Here is a 19371-nt window from a genome sequence, read left to right on the forward strand (position 1 = left end):
CCAGGACCCTATGCTTAGCCCCTGAGGTCTTTAGCGGTGTGTCTTTGCAGGTATAAGAGGGGAGCCTGGCCTTATGGGGATGCCAGGTAAAGACGGGCCTCCGGGCGATCCTGGTTACCCTGGGCTGAAAGGTGGATCGGGCCGTCGAGGTGAGTGCTGGAGGTTTTGAAAAGCTGTACTTTATTGCACATGGTTTGGCTGGGGAAAATTTCAGAGATCCATTAAGGGGCTTATTTGGGGGGACCCTTAGGGATTGAAATAAATTAGAAAGAGCTTGACATACTACTATACTTACAAAGATACCCAGTGCTGATGCACTAAGGCAGTCTTAATTTTTTGTGTCAGTATTATCATCAAAACTGAATTTTTTGTGGGGTACTTACACTGTCATTTGCACCGTGTGCAGGTCTCCCTGGCCAACAAGGGGCTCCAGGTATAACCCCACAGCCAGAAGAAATCACAGCCCCTGCAGGCTTACCTGGTCTGCCAGGAATTGATGGTGTCCCTGGCTTTGATGGAGATCCTGGATTCCAGGGCCCAGCTGGAAAACCAGGTAAGAAGTACCCTCAGATCACTGAAGTGCTGGCCTTCTGGAAGAACAACACTACTTTCTCAAATGCATTAGGAAGTTTTACGGGTTTTTCTAATAAAGGAAATAATGCCAGCAAAATGCATACAAATACTATGTTTTATTATTATCAGAATGTATTTGATAAATTCTGTTCATGCACTTTTATAGTGTTTTTTAATTAGATTTCTGGAATTAGGTGCAGCAGCCTGTGTTGTAGCTGATAGGACACCTGTTTTGGTGCTAGTGGGTGGAGTGGTCATGAAGATGATTGACCACTGAGAACTATTTGAGTTGTCAATTAAGTACTGTAACTGGAGCAGTGCTGGGAAATTCTACGCCACTGTGGTTCATATTGTTTGGCAAAGCAACTTTGGTGGGTCCTGCACCACCTGGGTCTCCTAGGCCCAGCAAGTCCCCAGGACTTAGCACTGCTATTTAGGCAGTTTTTAAATGTTAATATTCTCTTTATTTGTAAAAACTCCTAGAATGGGAACATCACTTAGCAGCAGTCCTTTCCCCTAGATGTTATCCGAATCCCATCACAGTGAACGGAGCTGTGTTAGTTCCTGGCTTCCTGCTGTCAGTTCCTAAAGTTAATAAACATGCAGGGAGTAAAACCTGAGAGTGCCTTTTTAAATACTGGTCAGGCAATCAGGTAACAGACACTGCAGGGCAGTGGAAAGAGAGAAGTTCATTGGGAAATTACTCCTATTTATACTATTTTTAATGCTTAATCTTTACAAAAGTTGTGCAGATGTAAACCCATCTGTTTCCCAGTCACGTGTTTCTTTATACTAATATTAACCTCCACATTACTGATCACATGCTAGGTATCTAGCTCTGTGCAATTGCGTAACGCCTTCTGTCTCTCTCTACTGTTTTGTTATATTTTAACTTGTACTATCCTGAACACTTATTTTATTCTTGGTTTATCCAACCTGTGTCACACCTTTCTGGTTTGGGGTCAGGGCAGTCCGGAAGGGATTCTAAAGGTCCATAGGCAGGCACCTCTTCTTACATCCCACTAACTTCTAAGCCTTTATATTTTGCACACCTTGTCCTGAGTCCTTTTTAAATATTTGTCAGTCAGATGATCATCATCAAAAATCGGGGGGAGGAGGGGAAAAGTGAGTTTAGTTCAAGTCAGTGGCTCTAATTTTACATAATATTTAGGCTGAGCATCAAGGCCAATTTTCTGGTTTGAAAAAAGGGTGAAATCAAGCAAAAAAAGTGACTTCTAAGTCTTACACAGAATTTCAGCAAGGTAGCTCCACTTTATTCGGCTTATAACAGCCAGACCATCATACCAGAGGATTCTTGGTTTCACAGTGGCAGGAATCTTGCGAGACAGAGATGAGAAGATTTCCTAGACTCCCACAGCCATCAAACTGAAACCTGAGTCTTAGGTCCAATGTGGCTTCAGACTAAAATCAGTAGCTTATCCCAGATCTCAGTGCTGCATCTTCAGCCTTGTCTAATATTCAGCTGCACCTCTTGATCCTTTAAGACATATTCAGATGGAGTTAGTTGTTTGTAACCACAGCTGTTGAAGAATGAGGTCTCAGCATGGCTGCTGACAATGTATTTCTCTTCTGGAATATGATTGCAGGAGTGAAGGATTCCAGTATGAGGAAATTATAGTAATAATTGTATTTAATTTCAGGTACAAAAGGTCTGCCAGGAAGATCTGGTTTGAAAGGACGGGATGGTTTGCCTGGATCACCTGGCATAGTTGGGGATCCAGGACCTCCAGGTGCCCCAGGACCACAAGGATTTGAAGGTAGCTTTATGATTTGGGGAGCGCAGATCAGAAAGAAGCAACCAGTAGAATTCTGTTTGCCTACAGATTCTGCAGAGACCCTCCCCAACACTCAGTTACCTTAGGAAGACCAGGGGATGTACATGATCTTGGGTCTTGTATCTGCAAATGAAGTAAATTTAATCTTCAGTGAGGAAGATTATGTCACATGTCAATGTTGTCTATCGCTGCTGGTGTTGTCCTAGGTACAATCCTGAACATCTTTTGGTTTTAGTGTTCTATGGATGTGGAAGTCATCTTGAAGATCTAAAAGTGAAATGGTATTCACAGTGAGTGCATCTGTGAGGGCTGGGTAGTAGAGGAAAGGCACAGTGAGAGAGAGAAGGTTTAGATGCTGCCACAGATTTGTTGTGCAACTTTTGGCCTTTCTGTGTCAAAGGAATACCATTGTGAAGAGCACTACAGCAAAAATGAATTTATTAGATTTTGGTTGGTGCTTTGAGATCCTCAGAATTCCTGTACTGTGAGATATGTGCTAACACATTGGCACCAGAGCTGTTGGGCAAAGAAAGAAAATTATATGAGGTAGGAAATGGGTGGGTGCTACTGTGAAATGACTGCTTTTGGGACTGATAAGTCTATTTATTCATATAACAACCATCAAAGCTTGGGCTCCTCATTGTACAAGACTGACATAAACGCAATGACAGCAACGCCGAAATCGGGTTATAGAGCCAGCTGATGTCCACACTGCATACTATTAATAGTGACTCCTTTGCTGTCTTCCAGGTGTTGCTGGAAAGCCGGGCTCGCTTGGTTTGCCGGGAATGCCTGGTCGGAGCGTGGGTGTTGGATACACTTTAGTGAAGCACAGTCAGTCAGACCAAATCCCACCTTGTCCCATAGGAATGAATAAGCTCTGGGACGGCTACAGCTTATTGTACGTGGAGGGGCAGGAAAAGTCACACAACCAGGATCTTGGTGAGTTGGCGGAATTCTCTCAGGCATAGACAATGTAGGCCAAAATCCTGTTTCAAATGCACAATCTTCATTGGTGCCACAGGCGGTTGTAATAGAGGTGGTGGAAGTCTGCGTGGCCAGAATCTGTACTGGGAGCAGTGTCGCTTGTGCCATCCTCCGCCACTCAGGTCTGGTGTGTATGAGTTGGAGTATTGGGCAGATGCTTGATATGACCACTTCTCCAATTTTTCCAGGTTTTGCTGGCTCCTGTTTGCCTCGCTTCAGCACCATGCCTTTTATTTACTGCAACATCAATGAAGTGTGCTACTATGCCAGCCGAAATGACAAGTCCTACTGGCTCTCCACCACTGCTCCTATCCCCATGATGCCAGTGGACAGTGTTCAGATCCCACAGTACATCAGTCGTTGCTCAGTGTGTGAAGCTCCTTCCCAGGCTGTGGCTGTGCACAGCCAGGACATCACCATCCCACAGTGTCCCCTTGGTTGGCGCAGCCTATGGATAGGTTATTCCTTCCTTATGGTAAGGGTACTATGGCTAATGCAAAGGCAGCTTTAAACATTTCTAGATATGCTTTTTGATTAGGTGACTGGGACTGTATTTTATGAGTTGCTTACAGGAAATGAGAGCACTGTAGCTTCTCGCCCTAGTGCATTTATTTGTTATCAGCTGGCCTGCTGTAGGCTTTCTGAGTTTGTTCCTATTTAGCTGGCCTTCTCACCTGTACTGCTCAAGTTCAGGAGTAACACTGATGCAGTAGTTCTGTATTGCCACAGATATTCTTTGTTCTTCAAACCTTTAAATGTGGAGATGCTAATTAAGCTACAGCATCGTCTTAATCCTCTCTTCAGTGGAAAAAGTAAAACGATTTCTATTGCACTCTCCTAGAAGCTCATTAGTGTAAGATTGTTAGAAAGTATGAAGTCAGCATTATTGTTTCAAAATTTTTTCCAAAGCTGGTTTTCCATTATAGCAGGCTTGTATATTCAGCCTAAGTACATTCCTTTGCTTCTTCACCTCTAGCCCGGACTCAAAAGACAGATAGATGTAGCCACGGTATCATTTTGGTTGCCTGTTTTACTCCTTTTAACAATGGAACTGAAGGACTCCTCTGTTTACCTCCCATTCTGTTCCTCTGAACTCATTTTAGTTGACATTTTCATTTCAGCATACTGCAGCTGGTGCAGAAGGTGGAGGTCAGTCCCTTGTCTCACCTGGTTCTTGCCTGGAGGATTTCCGTGCTACTCCATTCATCGAATGCAACGGTGCTAGGGGAACGTGCCATTACTTTGCAAACAAATACAGCTTCTGGCTGACGACTGTTGAACAGTCACAGCAGTTTGTCAGTGCTCCTCCCTCCGAAACTCTGAAAGCCGGACAGCTTCGAACAAGGGTCAGCCGTTGCCAAGTGTGCATGAAGAACTTGTAGTAACAAAAATGAAATAACGTTAACGGTCTTTTTTACCCAACGCTAGACATCACTGATGTGAAGAAGGATAAATTCATAAACCTGTTTTGTGTGTGGTTGATGGGTGAATCAAAACAGCAAGAATTCTACAAAAACTGAGTGCCAAGTCCAGGAGTTTGCCCACGGAGGAGGAGAAGACCAGTGCTCTGAAACCTCTTTTCTTTTTTTTTAGTGGAACACGGTGCTATGCTTTTACTTCAATAGGGTTTTTTTCCCCTCATTTATGGCTACCTCAGAGATTCTCTGTGAGTTCCTTATTCAGACTGGAGTAACTGATGTCTCTCGTTACACCACTCCCCTGTCCGAGGCACGTGCCAATCATCAACAAGAGAGACAAAGTTATGCTTTATTAGTGTCTTTGCAAGCAGTATTTGGTCTAGTGTTAAGGGAGTGAAGACTCATCCTCCTATGAAATACAGAGCTAACTAAAATTTATCAGTGTATTGTAGGTGACTTAGAAACACTAAGCACTAATGGTTGATAACCAACTTCCTTAGGAAGACTCAAAGATCAATTTGGTTTGCTTTGCCTATTAAAGAGATGGGACATTCTTTCTTTCAGTGACAGGTAACCAATTCTCATCCAGACTCTCATCCACGGTGACTTTAAAGACTACCCCAGTGAAATATGCAACATCATTGATGTGAAGATGAATCCAAAACCCCTCTGGTGTTTTTCATAGCTTTCTGTTGAAATATATTCCAGGTAAAATGTCTGCCTCAAGGTCTGTGCTTATCTCCTTGCAGTCAAATGATGTGCAGCCACCAGAAACATTTCATTACTATGAAGGTAAATTTCCTTTCTGAGGTAGCTTTGGCACACTTGTTGCGTAATTATTCGAGCTGTGTGTATTTGAAAAGTAGAGGCTTTACTAGATAGCATGCAGGCTTACGCAAGCACAGAAGCAAGTGGTTATAGGTTGTACATCTTTTACTTCTACAGTCACGATGTGTTGTGTACTTCTTCCTCTGGGCTTTTTTTCTGTTAGTTCAAAAAATTGTATATCTAGTGTATGCACTGTTAACTAGTCACACTTTCCTTCAGGGCATAATTAAAGAGAAGTGCCACTAATTGTATTATCCTTGTATATTCTGAGGGAAAGCCATGAAAAAGATATGGTAATATATAGATAATGAATTCATTTAGTTGGGTTAAAGTTATTATTATCAATCTCTCTAGAGTGACACATATTAAATCCCTATACATTGACATTCCAGGACATTTGAAAGAAGTGCCTTGCAAATACAGTCACATTGGTTCAAAAATCTTAAAGACAAAATTATTATTAATGCAAAACTGAGACATTATTTTACAGTATTATTTCTTTACTAGGCTCTAGCTCTATCCAGCAAAGTACTTAAGAACATGCTTACTTTTAAGCAGGTAACATTTTTACCTTTAATGATTATTTACATGCATAATACAATATCATCTTCCTAGATCAGGGTCAGAGAGTTCTGTGTGTTCCAGAGTTGAACCACATGGGAGAGGAGTGGGGAATTTGTGAAGAACAGTTTAGTCTTTCATTTAACTTAGTCCTAATTGTGAAAATACACCCAAACTGCTTTGGGTGTATTTTGCAAATATCTTTAAGGCATTTTAACAGTCCCAAGTGGCAACCCTTTTATGCAGAACATCTGATCTACTGCTTAGCTGTCCCAGCACAGACAAATCGTACTGTATTTACATCTTGGGTTATGCAAATACAACTTTAAAACACTCTGTGCACGCAGTGAAGCTCACTACTTTTTGAAAATTTGCGGAAATAACTGGCAAACTACAATGAATTTTTCAGCCCTTGTGCTCCCACAGTGCTATAAAAAGGGCTGTCCATCAGGTGGTGTGTCTACAGGGACTTGGTTGTATTTCTGAACATGGAAACATGCAAATACAATTGATTTTTTTTTCCAGGCATTTTAAGCACCAGTGTCTTTAGGGAACGGCTACGTTGCGGTAACCTGGCCCTACCGCTGTCAGCGTCCGAACCTCCACCACGTTCCCCAAGCCCAGCCGTTTCCCGCGCTGTTTACACGTACGCCGTTCTCTGTTGGGTACAGGGGCTGGCGGTTCCAACCCCCAGCCATTCTTCCCTCCGCCCCATTTTCATAAACCTGTTTACCCCCACCAAGAACACTTCTTCGAGAGGTCTGCAGGGCCAAGGCCTCCTCCCTGCACAGCAGTTACCTCACAGCTAAGAGCTATGTGGGGAATAAGTAAGCTGTACTCCAGGGATTGATTGGGTTTTTTTTTAAATTATTTTTATTTTTTAACTTGGGTGCTTCCTTTTTTTTTTTTTTTAGCAATTACTGCTCAAGACTGAGCATTTCAGAGCAAAGGCTTCATTATCATTTTTGTATGTGGGTAGGAGAGGGCTACAAGTGCTCAACAAGCAGTTAAACAATAAGAATTAATGTTTTGGTTTTTTTAAAAAAAAAAAAAAGCATGCAGCTAATCTGTGGAGAAGGGAAGAAAATTGTATTTTTTCTAAGTGTATAGTTTCCAAACTGTGGTTAATAAACACTGAAGGCAGACAAGATGAAATATGATCTTGTTAGCTATTTTCTTGGAAATCATGCTGGCCCTGATCAAGAACTGCAAGTGAGAGGAGACAGCATTCAGTGTTTCTCTACGTTGTCATTTATTGGTGGCGATGAAACTGTGCGATTCGTGTTAGTTACACTATCGTGACAAAGTGACCACAGTGGGGACTGTCCGATAGTAAAAAGGAACTTTATAATGGATTAAAAGATCTTTGCCTTTAATTATTCTGAGCTGTTTTCCTTACAGCTGCTAGAGAAACACTCTGCCTTAGGAATAAAACTGCACAGGCTGTTCTGATAAAGCTGTAGAATTAAGGCACTTCTACCAAAACAGATTTCAAAAGGCAACAAGTCAAAAAACAACAATTAAGTAGTTTGCATATGCCTATATATTAAGTTTCAAGATAACCTGGTTTATATTTAGTTCACACCAACAAATTAACAAAATATAGCAGCATACAACCTATGAAAAGCTTAAGAAATTTATTAGATGCACGGATAAAGTGCTGTAACAGAGAAACTTGTGTAAATCTTTTTTAAAATAAATAAGGTACAGTTAAACCACCTTTGACTCATTTTAGCTCCAAAAGAAAAGTCAGCCTAAGTTCTAATGATCTGAATTTTAAGGTCAAGGTGAAATATAACTATAACAGTGGTTGTGATCTGTATCAACTATTTGAGTCTCCTGTTCCTCTTGAGGGTTCCCAGAAACAGGAAGGCTATTGCAAAATGTATACATTAGACATAGTTCCTTTTACAGAAACATTTTTGTAATAAAGTATGGTTGCTCAAATACATGTTAAAATATTTAACAAGGAAACAATTTGCTTCTGATCCAGTCGATCTTTTAAACAAGACAATGTATTTTCCTACGATGCAGCCGACAGGAGGGAGCAGAAGTAAACATCCTCCTTAATTGAAGACTGTTTTGCTTTAAGAACTAAACTATTGCATTATATGAGAGCAAGAAATACCCATTTGGTGTTATCCCTTTCTCCAACCCCCAGTGTCATACTTACTTTTGCCTTAATCTCAAAGGTCCATTTGTCTTCAGATAAGACACATCATAACAAGAGGTTCCCTTTAAGGGTCATCTATTAAAAGATCTTTTACTGCCTTTCCATCTGGGGAAGCTCTTTGACAGCAGGAACTGTCACATTGGAGTTTTGGATGCTACTAGGTTTTTGTGCTCTGTTATCTGTAATTTCAGGCACTTTGGGGCTAACATGGCTGTTTGATTTAAGTCAATGCAATAATGTTAGCGATACGTTCCATACTCAGAGGGTCACCGCAGTTTCCTTCAGACACTCAGGATTTCAAATTCTTCTTCCATTTCAAATAGCTTGTCAGTAGATTCAATGAGTTCTGGGGAAAAAAAAAAATAATTAAACAATTCAGAATCTAAAGACATGCCTGATTTTGTTTATTTAAAAACACAAACAAAACTCCCTCTTTTCTGCAATGTGTCCTTCAAAGTATTTTCAAAGATTAAAAAAAATAGATAGGTATATATCTAGCAATTGTTATGTGGCCTGTTTGGATAACTGTCTTGATATTCTATAAGAAAAAGGCAATTAATCACGTGGTGGTTGCGTGACACTTAGGAAGGCGTGGGTATTCCACCTGTGATTAGTCTTCCGTTCGCTAACGAGGAACGCCCCGCCACACGACAGTGCTGGCGGTCGGTACTGCACCTGCTCCTGTAGTTGTCACTTCTGGCTTTGCTGGCGGTACGAAAGGAGGCCAGTGTGGCGGATGCTTCTGGACCAGCTCAAACATCCGTAGGCTCTGTTGCTTTAGAATCTCCTGAGGACAAAATACTTTCATTTTAAAATGAGAATTTCAAGAGAACATTCAAACATGAAAAACGGCTGCGTAATGAAAAACGTTTTAAATTATGTACACCTCAAAAACAGAAGGCTTTATGCAGACATACAGTGAAAACCTCTTATTTCAAGTACCTGCCGTTATGAATCACTGCTTCACGGATCTCTCTAACATTTTCCTAGTTGAAAACACACCTGGAAGACAGATCTCTTGAACTGTCCTACAAGTTACCAGTGTGTTGTAACTAAGTTGGATATCCATATGTGTGTAATTTTGTTTACACGTAGCAAACACATAAAGAACATACAGTATTTTCTGCCTTGTGAAAGAAAATTACTTGCACGGACCTCTCCGAGTTCAAGTTTTCTGTTGATCAATGGGAACAAAAGACAGATCTATCAGCGCCAAAAAAACAACCGATTTTGAAGGGTAGGTTTTGATCAGAAGAAACAAGCTATTATTGAAGCCAAATTCCACTCTTCTTCAAGCTACAGGAGAGCCTGTATTTCAGTTATTTACAAACTGTCTTTCTTAGCCTTTTTTTTAATTATTTAAATAAATGCGTTTAGGGGTTGATGTTACTTCACACTTCTGTTGCTTAGTATCCAACTGCACGCGGAAATGTCCTAAAGCCCTTCTCCTGTGGCAGCAAGCACCTTTATGTGTGTCCTGCAGGAGCTGGAAGGATTCAGCACTTAGAGAATCAGATCTTTTGTGGTACCAGGGACTAACAGTCTTAATTAGAACCCAAAATAATGTATTATGTCAAACAATAAAAAAGGATCAGGAAGCAGGTAAGTAAATAAGTTGCTATGACATGGCAGTTAAAACTTATTTTTAACATTCATTTCTCAGTAAATGACTTAAGTTTCAGCCAGTAACATAGTAGTGCTAAAAACCCAAAAACTTTAATAAGGGTATGTATTCACACCCATTTTCCAAGTGGCAGGGTTCATGGTTGTCAGAATGTTGAACAAGCTCCAATTAGCAGTTCAGTGGTATTGCCTTACCCTGAAGCATTTGTGCGTCCTGCGCTATGGCTCATTTAAGTTGCATGCAGAGAAAGATGTAATGGGAATTCCCATTAAAAAACCAAAAGTACACGTTATTTTGTACAGAGCGAAGAAAGACAGTATTATTACCTTTTGTACAAGACTACACCAGTTATCAAAATCACATTCTTCTTTGCAAAAGAAGCCCTAAGGGAAAAATACAGCCAGTAGTAGTGTGAAGTAGTAACAGTACGTCAGTGCGTGAAGGAGGCATTGTTTAAAGCTTGAGAAACATCATGACATTAATCAAGTGACAATCACCCACAACCCAACCAAAGGATCCTGCCACAGGATCAGATCTAATTTCTTCAGCTACCACAGTATTTAGGATGTATGCTGAATGGCTTCTACAAGTAATTCCATTTAAAGATTCATAGATTACGATACAAAATAAGTTAAGTAACTTGTCCAGAGCGACCACGCATATATGGTAGTGATGGAATAAAATCAGGAAACCTGATTCAGTTCCTTGCTTTGACCTTCAAAATATTTTTTGCAAAAGGTAAATGCTGCTCAGTGAAGAAAATCAATTAGCTCCCTAAGTTACAAACAGCCAGTTCCCTGCCTGACCCAAGATGAATGTATCCTATGCAGTTACTATATAAACTACCACGTGCTGAATTTTAGATCGCAGAAGACTGCCCTGTGATCTTGATTCTGCTCAAGGAAATGCATCACCACCCTTCTCAATATACAGAGCTGTTACTTTGAAATAAAGCATATGCATCTCTTATTTCCTAACACCTACTAAAGCTACTGAAGGGTCCAAATTCATGATCTTCATTCTGTGTGGGGCTTGCTGGCAGTGGAAGCTCTGGTCATCAACTGTGCCATTTTCTTCCCAGTCTACAAAACTCTGAGTGGTGTGAGGGTCCAAATAGATCAGCTCGTTGCCTGTATGGGTAAAATCCGTATGTTGGTAATAAGCAAGCGACTTTCATAAGCACTTATTCCACCCAGACTTATAAAACAGAAATTAGATTATCATCACAATATCTAGACTTTCTAGCCAGGGAGTCTGTAAGAGCACTGAAAGGTCAGACACAACAGTTTCCTACAGGAGAGTTGGTATAATTTTCTATTGCGACCTATCACTGTAGATGTTTTGGTTGGTTTGTTCTACCTGTGTCACACGCATGCCTTTTTCTACGTGAGGTCCAGTACATTTTTAAAAATGTCAACTGTTGTAATCCCTAACATTCCACAGATCAAAAAGTACCGGATGACCACCAATGCAACTGGTAATCCCATTAGGCATTCATTCAGAAATTAGAACAAAGAGTTCATGTTTTACAAAAGGAAGAAAATATCCATTAAATTGTGGACCAAACTGGAGTGCAATCTGAAGACTGAATCTAGTATTAACTATTGCTTTCATTAATTAATGGAAGAAGGTGAAAAAGATACTACTGTCAGAAAAAGTTTGAAATATAAGAAAATAATTGAAGAAAACTGTGAAGTAAAAGAGTAAAACAAGATACCCTTCATCAGGAAGTATTAATGATTAGGAAAAAATTAGTATTTTAGCAGCAGTGACATCTGGCACTTGTCAAATGCTATCAACTATTCTTAGTGTGTCGTTCTTGCTTATATCATTACTTATTTTTACATCAAGCTTTGCTGCTACTTTTCCATTCCTGTAAGGGTGATACCACACTGCTCCTGAAGTATTTGAGGTTATGTTTCTTCATTTTTTCTACTCTATTCTCATGCCTAAACTGCTTACTATTTCCCCTTCCAAAACAAAACCACCTTTCTCTTTAGATTATATATATATTTGGAATAAGTTTCTTTTTTCCTTACCTAAAAATCCTATGAAATAATAGGCATTATTTGGTTTCCCTCCTAATGCTCCCAAAGACTGTGGCATCTTAAAGCATTCCTAGGAGTTCAAAGAGAGAAAAATCAAATTGTAGTTGATTTGTTTATTAATAATAGATACCTGAACTTATTTCACAATAACAAACAAGTCACTGAAAAAAACCTTACTTTAAACGCATCAATATATACTGGATTTATATGATTTATCCCTAGCCGTAGAGGTATAATAAGCAAGAGGGGCTTCCAGCCTGTGCAGAATCCTGCTGTGTTCTTATTTCGGGCAAGAGCACTTCTGTGCAGGTGTGCACTGCTGTGGGCCACGCCGCTGCTCTGGGGAGGGGACCAGCACATTTTCTCTGTGGGAATAAAAATGGAAATCAGTGAATGCACAAAGGAACACAGAGCAGATCTTCCTCTCAATCTTTGCTACTTTGCCAGACATCTTCACAGAGCTCCTGTTTTAAGACAAAAGGAGCAGGGCAGGGAAAGCTAACTATTTAGTAGAAGTTATTCTAGCAGGCAGTGTGCTGGCATGTTAGTGAGAAACGAGCTAAATGACTCAGGGGGTGAAAATTAAAGACTGAAGTTACATTTACTACTAGCATTATTAGTAGTCAAGCTTTGCCCATCAAACGCCAGGGAAATGAAATGGCAGAGATGATAGCATTAGAAACTCTTCAGGGAACTCCTCGCTTCCAATGATGTGTACGTAAAATAAGCCAAAGTAGGGACTAAAGTAGAAACAGGCTGTGGCTAAATACTGCTGGTAAACTCGCCTTTCTTACAGCTGAAAACGAAGCCTGGCCACGTGCTTCTCTAGCATCTGCCCCTGGTTTCTCTTTGGCCTGACAAAAGCACATCTCTTTGGTAAACTCTGTATTAAAAACAGTTCTCTCTATTTCTACACGCTGCAACTTCATTCCATTTCTGGGGTAGGAGTTTAGATAGCACAGACCAAACTCTCTCTTCTCCCAGACTGCATGGCACGTAAGCTGGCCACCAAAACGGCCTACATCGTTCTGCGCTAGCTTTCGTTTTGGACACCCAAAACGGGACTTTGCATTTCCTTTATTCCTTTTCTTACCCTGGGAACAAGTAGGGATGGCCCAAAAGTATTTTGTTTGTATTTAGGAACAAATAAGAAAGTGGAGTCAAACCAAAAACTGTAACCAGAAAACTAGTATTTCACTTACTGATGTCTTCAATGACCACCGTGTTGTCCATAGATACATAAACTGCTAATGAATTCCATTCATCAAATAAGGCAAGCTTCCTAGAAAACATTAAGGTAGTAATTTATATAAACTAATTAGGACCATGAGGGTAGCTTTTCGTTCGGGACAATTAGATGATTCTTGAGTAAAAAAAATTAAATTGTTTCTTTGGAAAAACCTATTTGTTGGATTTTTTTTAAGACTCCATGGAACAAAAAGACAACTTTGGATATTTACTGTTTAATATATTTTGAAAAATAAATACTGAGTGGTACCAGGAAAAGCGCACACACTCTGCCATGTGAAAACTGTTTTGTCCTTTTGCCAAATGCAGCAATGGTAACAGCTCAACCACGTAATTAGGTTTATTACTTTTTATTGCATTCAACAGGCTCCGCAATGGGATCCTGCCCATTGTGCCTGGCATTGTCTAGAGAAGGAAGAAAATTCCTGTGCCAGTTTTGCACATCACTTTTTGCTTAAGAAGTTCCACTAAATTCAGTGGAACTACTGTGCACGTGTGGACAAGCAGACTCGGCATTAAAAGCCAAATCAGCTACAGGTTTTCGGCACCCAAAAGCTAGGAGGGAGGCATTATAGCACACAGATTTCTGTCCACTTGTGTGAAATCCAAAATTCTGGGGAAGGGAACTATACTCTTAAGCTGCACAGGCAGAGTCAGCTGCCTAAATTAAGCCAGAAAAACCTGTATGGGAGCACTAAGCCATGAAGAATTTGTAAGTGAAAAGAGCTGGAGGCCAGGGCATGCTTTAGCTCCTCTCTCTCTCTCTCTCTCCCCCTCCCCAGAATACGTGTCTGTCCCAGGGCTGCAAAGAATTGCTGCTGAGCACAGGGGACTTGCAGTCTAGCCTCCACTTGAGATGTGTGGCACTTCCACCTATCCCTCAGAAACAAAGCCAAGTCAGCTCTTTTAAGTGCGGCTTCCAGATTAGGAGGAGCTGCTCATGTTTTCTGGTAAAACCCTGGCCCAGGTTGCCCAGAGAGGTGGTAGATGCCCCATCCCCAGACACTTTCAAGGTCAGGTTGGACAGGGCTCTGAGCAACCCGATCTAGTTGAAGATGTCCCTGCTCATTGCAGGGGGGTTGGACTAGATGACCGTAAAAGGTCCCTTCCAACCCAAAGAGTCTATGTTTCTATGTTTTATACAGCAGCCTTCAGGCAGAACTGCAGCTCAGACAGTGAGGAATTGCAGTTCAGTTGCCGCCTTGGCCTGGATGGCTTCATGCTGATGTTTCATACCACCGCTCCGATCTGCATGGTGGCGTTCCTGTCCTGCCAAAGCTGTGCCATTTCGTGGAAACGAATACGTACCTCTGGTGCTTACTGGCTGGGGCACGTAGACAGCATAGCAGGAGAGACCTTTTTGCAGGTCTTCCCCAGGCTCTTGGTATATTAAAATTTAGAACTCGCCCCATCCCATCTCAGTACCTGCCACCAGGCTACAGCATCATGGTCTGTGCTGTACTTGCAAACACGTGGCATATATATTCCTGATTCTGAGAGAGGCAGAGCAGCCTTTAAAGCTGTATCTTGGGCCTTATCTTGGTCTCTGCGTGCAGCCGCCCCAGGGGAGCGCCTTCTGAACGAGCTAGTGCCATTTCACTTACTTCAGTACTTGAGCAACTGTATTTGGTCCAAACCATTCTCCAATTGATTTCCCCTCTCCAACACCCATCTGTGCTGTTTTTATGAGAGAAAACACACACACAGGAAAAAAAAAGACCACAGAGAATCTGGTCACAATATATGTTAAATAGCATGACCTACTAATATTTTTACATACATTCTAGAGCAATTACAAACTGTATTTAGCAACTACAGTTATTTTCTCAATCTATGCTCTTTTCAAATCCTAATGACTACTAGTTCCTTTACAAAAAGTTTCTAAACTGTAATGAGAATTAAAAATACGAGTGTACTTTATCACAAATTACAGCAATAAGTTTCGTGACTATCAACGCTGGTACCCAAGGCTTACATACTTTATCAGGAGCTAGATTCCAGTATTCAGATTTATTTAGGTGTCAGCGAATAACATTTCTGAAGTATTATACTTTGTACCCATTTGCATGCATTTTTATTTATGTTATATAAATCGTCTTCATAATCAACTTTTAAAAAATTTTAATTAACATATTTCAAATTAGAAAGTTTCCACCCAGTAGGAATTTCAGTGGGAAAAAAACAGTTCTTACCCATTTGGTGGATGGAATAACAGCAATCTTTTCTATCTAGAAAGCACCGTAAGATTCTATGGTATTCTTCTGGTTGCTTTTTGTGTTTTTCCCATTGCCAATCTTACAGGAAAGAGTTATACAGATTAAAAAATAATGTTTCCATCATCCTGATCAAATTTCTAGATAGTAGAAAGACATACAATGAGATGTTAAAAGACTAATGTACAATTAATCTCTAATATTTACATTTTCTTTAGAGTTCCCAGAAGTCGCAGCTTGTCATTTATAATCAAGCTGTCCTCTATCATCACAGGCTAGACTGTGAAAACTGGCAAAATAAAATAAAAATGTCAACTGCAAATATATTCTAAGCGATCACCGCTGAGAACTGATAGCTGGTGCCGTATGTGAGCTTCCAGGATTGTCTATAACTATAAGCTCTGTTTAGATTTTGTTAGATCTGTAAGCATACATCAGATAATGATATAAGATCCATAAAGCAAAGTCCAAACACAGCGCTGGCCCTCTCCCACAGCAAAATCCAAAACACAGCTTTGCCATGTACACTCTTGCTTCTAACATAAGGTAGTTACCTCCCCTCTGCTGACAGAGGAGCACATACACAGGGCTGATACTATGAAGTAGCTACATACTACAAGTCCAGATTCTCATTTTTCCTCAGGTAATTTGCTTGTTTGCCTATTCCTTCAGTTAAATCTTTGCACCTCCGTTCTGTGGATTCAGTTATTCAAGTGGATAAATCCACAAAGCATGCTGCCACAGAAACCAGAGCACAACCGCATAAGGATTACGGAACTAACCACAGTAATTTAATTGATACAGCAGCTACACATAGACCAGACCTATGATTCTTACCTGTGACCCTGGGATGTGAGGTGTGGATACAGGCTTAAGAGCCTGTACTAATGGGTTCTGCTGCGGGGTTGGGACCTCAGGCTGGTGACCGGCGAGTAGTGTGTGAAGTACTTTGTATGATGTCTGTCACTATGTCACTATTCACACAGTCACTGTGTGCAAATGTTTGGTGGCTATGTAAGCAATGAAGAGAAGGGCAAGAACTCAGACTCATGGTGGGAGGTTTTCCCTTGGCCTCAACTTGGGTATTCCTCAGCAAGATGTATAAAATAATGACAATGGGATTCCCTATTTGTCCTCCCTCTACTTCCACTGCTCTGCTTAAGTCTGGCGTGATTTCACCCTGTCAGACAAGAATAATTCACTAGTAACTTCTATCAGGGCATCAAAGAAAGTGTCATTAATAGATTTAGGGTTTGTGCTTTTATGGAAAACTACAACAAAAATTAAACGGTCTCCAAACACCACAGAAGGTCACTCAGCAACAGCACTCACCTCTTCCTAAATGTCTGCAGATCAGTGCTTGTGCCAGCATCATCTGCCCACAGCGCAGCATACAGCCCCAGCCAGCATCAGACGAAGGACCAGTGCCTCCTAGTAAAAAAGTCCATGACAATCAACATGGGCTTTAAACTGAGTGCAGCGTCAGAGAGAATGTCAGAGTTAAAACCTCTAACAACTGTCCTATGGATAAAAGGCACTGGGCAAGACCTCTTCTTTCCATATTGCTGGTCTGACTTCACTGCTTGCTCTACAAACATGAAGACCTAGTTACATGCAGGCACAAGTAAACACAGCTTTTAATAGCTTTAATATCTTGTTTGCAGAAACAGTTAAAACAATGCTCAAAGTGTTCTAATACTGTAAAAATCATTTTTCAGTCCATGATAACATCACTAATCCTGCTATCTATTTTATAACAAGGCAGCTGTTCTGCTCCATACTCACCAATAGGCGAAAACTTTCTTCTGTATGTAAACCAGAGACGACCACGTATATCCAACAATAACTTAGATTTGTCTGGAATATTTTTAAAAGAAAAGAAATTATTAAAACAAACGTTTAAAATGGAAAAATTCTAATTTCCCATGTACAGTCAATATATAAAGTGCATGGAAGACTCCTGCTTGCTTTTACATACAAGATCCTTAAAACATTTTTTAGCTGTTTAAACATGGAGAGCTTTTGTAGACTGCTAACTGAAGTTAGGATGAAGTAATTATTGGCCAATGAAGTGTTTGGAACGAATATGCCCAGATTGAATGAAACAACTATGGAGAACTATGTCCTCAGGAAAGAACTGGTAGAACAAGTTAAGAAAGGTGAAGAATTTCTACATGCAAACCAACATGGGACTATTGTCATCAAAATACAGTACGTGCCCTAGATTAATTCTATTATTAATTTTTACTGTTATTATTCTTTTTAAATATAATTTTAGGTGCAAACAACAGGCTGCAGACAGCATCCCTCAAGGGATATTAACATTAGTAGTACTGAACATTCCCCAGAAGTTAGGTTTTAGCTATTTCCAAGGCATTTGATGTTGAGAAGTGACCAGCCTCATACCTGACTAGCCTTTGCTACAAGTATGATCTCTTTGCATGAATTATGGTAGAAAGTACATTGGTAAACTTCTGGTTTCATCTTAGGATGAATACTGCTGCTTATAGTCGGTTTCTTATTGATGGAATAAAAGAAATTTCTCTCATGAGAAATGAGACATTTAGAGAAGGCAAGGAAATCAGGAGCTGCTGCTGCCTGTGAATCTATGAATGCCATATTTTACAGATGAATTTTCGTACCAAAAATACCTGTGTTTAGGTGGTGTTGCCTTCCTAGAATCCACACTGGTTCATCAGTTTCTGGAAATTCTTCTAAGTAGTCTGACAAAATAGTGATCTGGTTTTCATACCTAGACAAAACTGAACAGGAATACACAAAATTCAAACTCCATTTTTGTCCCTTTGTTCTTTGATGCACAACTTTGGGTTCTTAGACTGAACTAGTTGTAGCTAGTCTTTGCAGCCTTTGGGTCCTCTGAATGGTGCTGCCTGTTGCGTTTACTCTTTTCCTTTAACACGCTGTTCTGACGCTGAAATACCCAATGTCTTGGCTGTTTTTTATTTTGGTCCCCGCTGAGTGCTGAGAGAATAATGTGGCTGACACCTTGATTACAAGCAGTCTGGCTGAAGCCAGTAGCAGAAGTTCAGGATGACCCCAGTAAGATTTGATTCAAGGCAATGAGGAAAGGGGAAAAACAATTCAGGCATCAGAGCATATGTGCCCATGCTCCATCTTAAATGTGCAAATACTGCCACTCACAGCGATTATGTCCTCGTGCTTAATGGGAAGCATGTGAAAAGCGTTAGCAAGACTGGGGTTTACTTTCCTAGCTGGAGATTTGAAACACTTCAAAATAAAAGATGTATTAATGTTATTCAATGCTAGACCTATTCACTGTAAAATAACAAATGATAATTAATACTACTTAAAGAAGACCATTCAATCAATTTTTAGATAATTAATTAAGGCAGGGTTTGTTGGAAGAGGAAAACGGGCCTTCACGTGCAAAAATGAATGTCAAATAATTTCGTTTGCATATCAACCTTAAGGAATACGCTGCCAAAAAATCAGAAGTTGAAGGCAAAAGCAAACGATTATACCTGTACTCTTCAAGTAAGTGCACATACATAGAGTATAAAGAATGAATAATTATCAGGTAAATATATTTAAAAAACAAACATTTTATGTAAAAATAGACATTATAGTAAGCAGAAGACAAAGCGAGCAGCACCGCGCTCCGACCGGGGCGCCCAGGGCCGGTGCTGCCAAGCCCTGGAGATAGCCCTCCTCCGCGTCCCAGCGCAGCGGCGGTGAAGGCACAGGGTGAACTTCTCCCTGCAGACCGTGGACGGAGCAGAAGAACCTCTCACGCCGCGCTCTGCCCTCTCCGGCGGAAAACTCGCCCCGCGTTGCCCTCGCAGAAGAAACGGCCTCCTTTGGAGCCCAAGGACTGAAAAGACGCCCACCCCTCGCACTTCGCCGGGGAGAGCGGCGTCCCC

The 19371-nt window shown here is 40.7% G+C and overlaps 2 protein-coding genes across 2 annotated transcripts in view; one reads left to right on the forward strand and one right to left on the reverse strand.

Moving 5' to 3' along the window:
* The window catches only part of LOC104618584 (collagen alpha-6(IV) chain-like), a 109947-nt gene extending 105019 nt beyond the window's left edge, over nt 1–4928 (forward strand). The window contains 6 exon segments of the mRNA XM_010284217.1: nt 51–149; nt 407–553; nt 2235–2351; nt 3120–3311; nt 3545–3831; nt 4478–4928. Coding sequence (XP_010282519.1) covers nt 51–149; nt 407–553; nt 2235–2351; nt 3120–3311; nt 3545–3831; nt 4478–4738 — 1103 coding nt within the window. The 3' untranslated portion in view covers nt 4739–4928.
* Nucleotides 4929–7783: 2855 nt separating this feature from the next.
* Nucleotides 7784–18278, reverse strand: ATG4A (autophagy related 4A, cysteine peptidase; the record flags this gene model as incomplete). Its single annotated transcript, XM_010284219.1, has 12 exons — nt 7784–8682; nt 9012–9123; nt 10287–10343; nt 10945–11090; nt 12000–12078; nt 12186–12373; nt 13211–13290; nt 14861–14933; nt 15449–15550; nt 16802–16900; nt 17255–17326; nt 18121–18278. Coding segments are annotated over 12 exons (1231 nt in total), but the record flags the coding sequence as incomplete, so codon positions are not given.
* Nucleotides 18279–19371: the final 1093 nt, after the last annotated feature.

The sequence above is a fragment of the Phaethon lepturus genome, unplaced genomic scaffold, assembly GCF_000687285.1.
Source record: "Phaethon lepturus isolate BGI_N335 unplaced genomic scaffold, ASM68728v1 scaffold19913, whole genome shotgun sequence".
NCBI lineage: Eukaryota > Metazoa > Chordata > Aves > Phaethontiformes > Phaethontidae > Phaethon > Phaethon lepturus.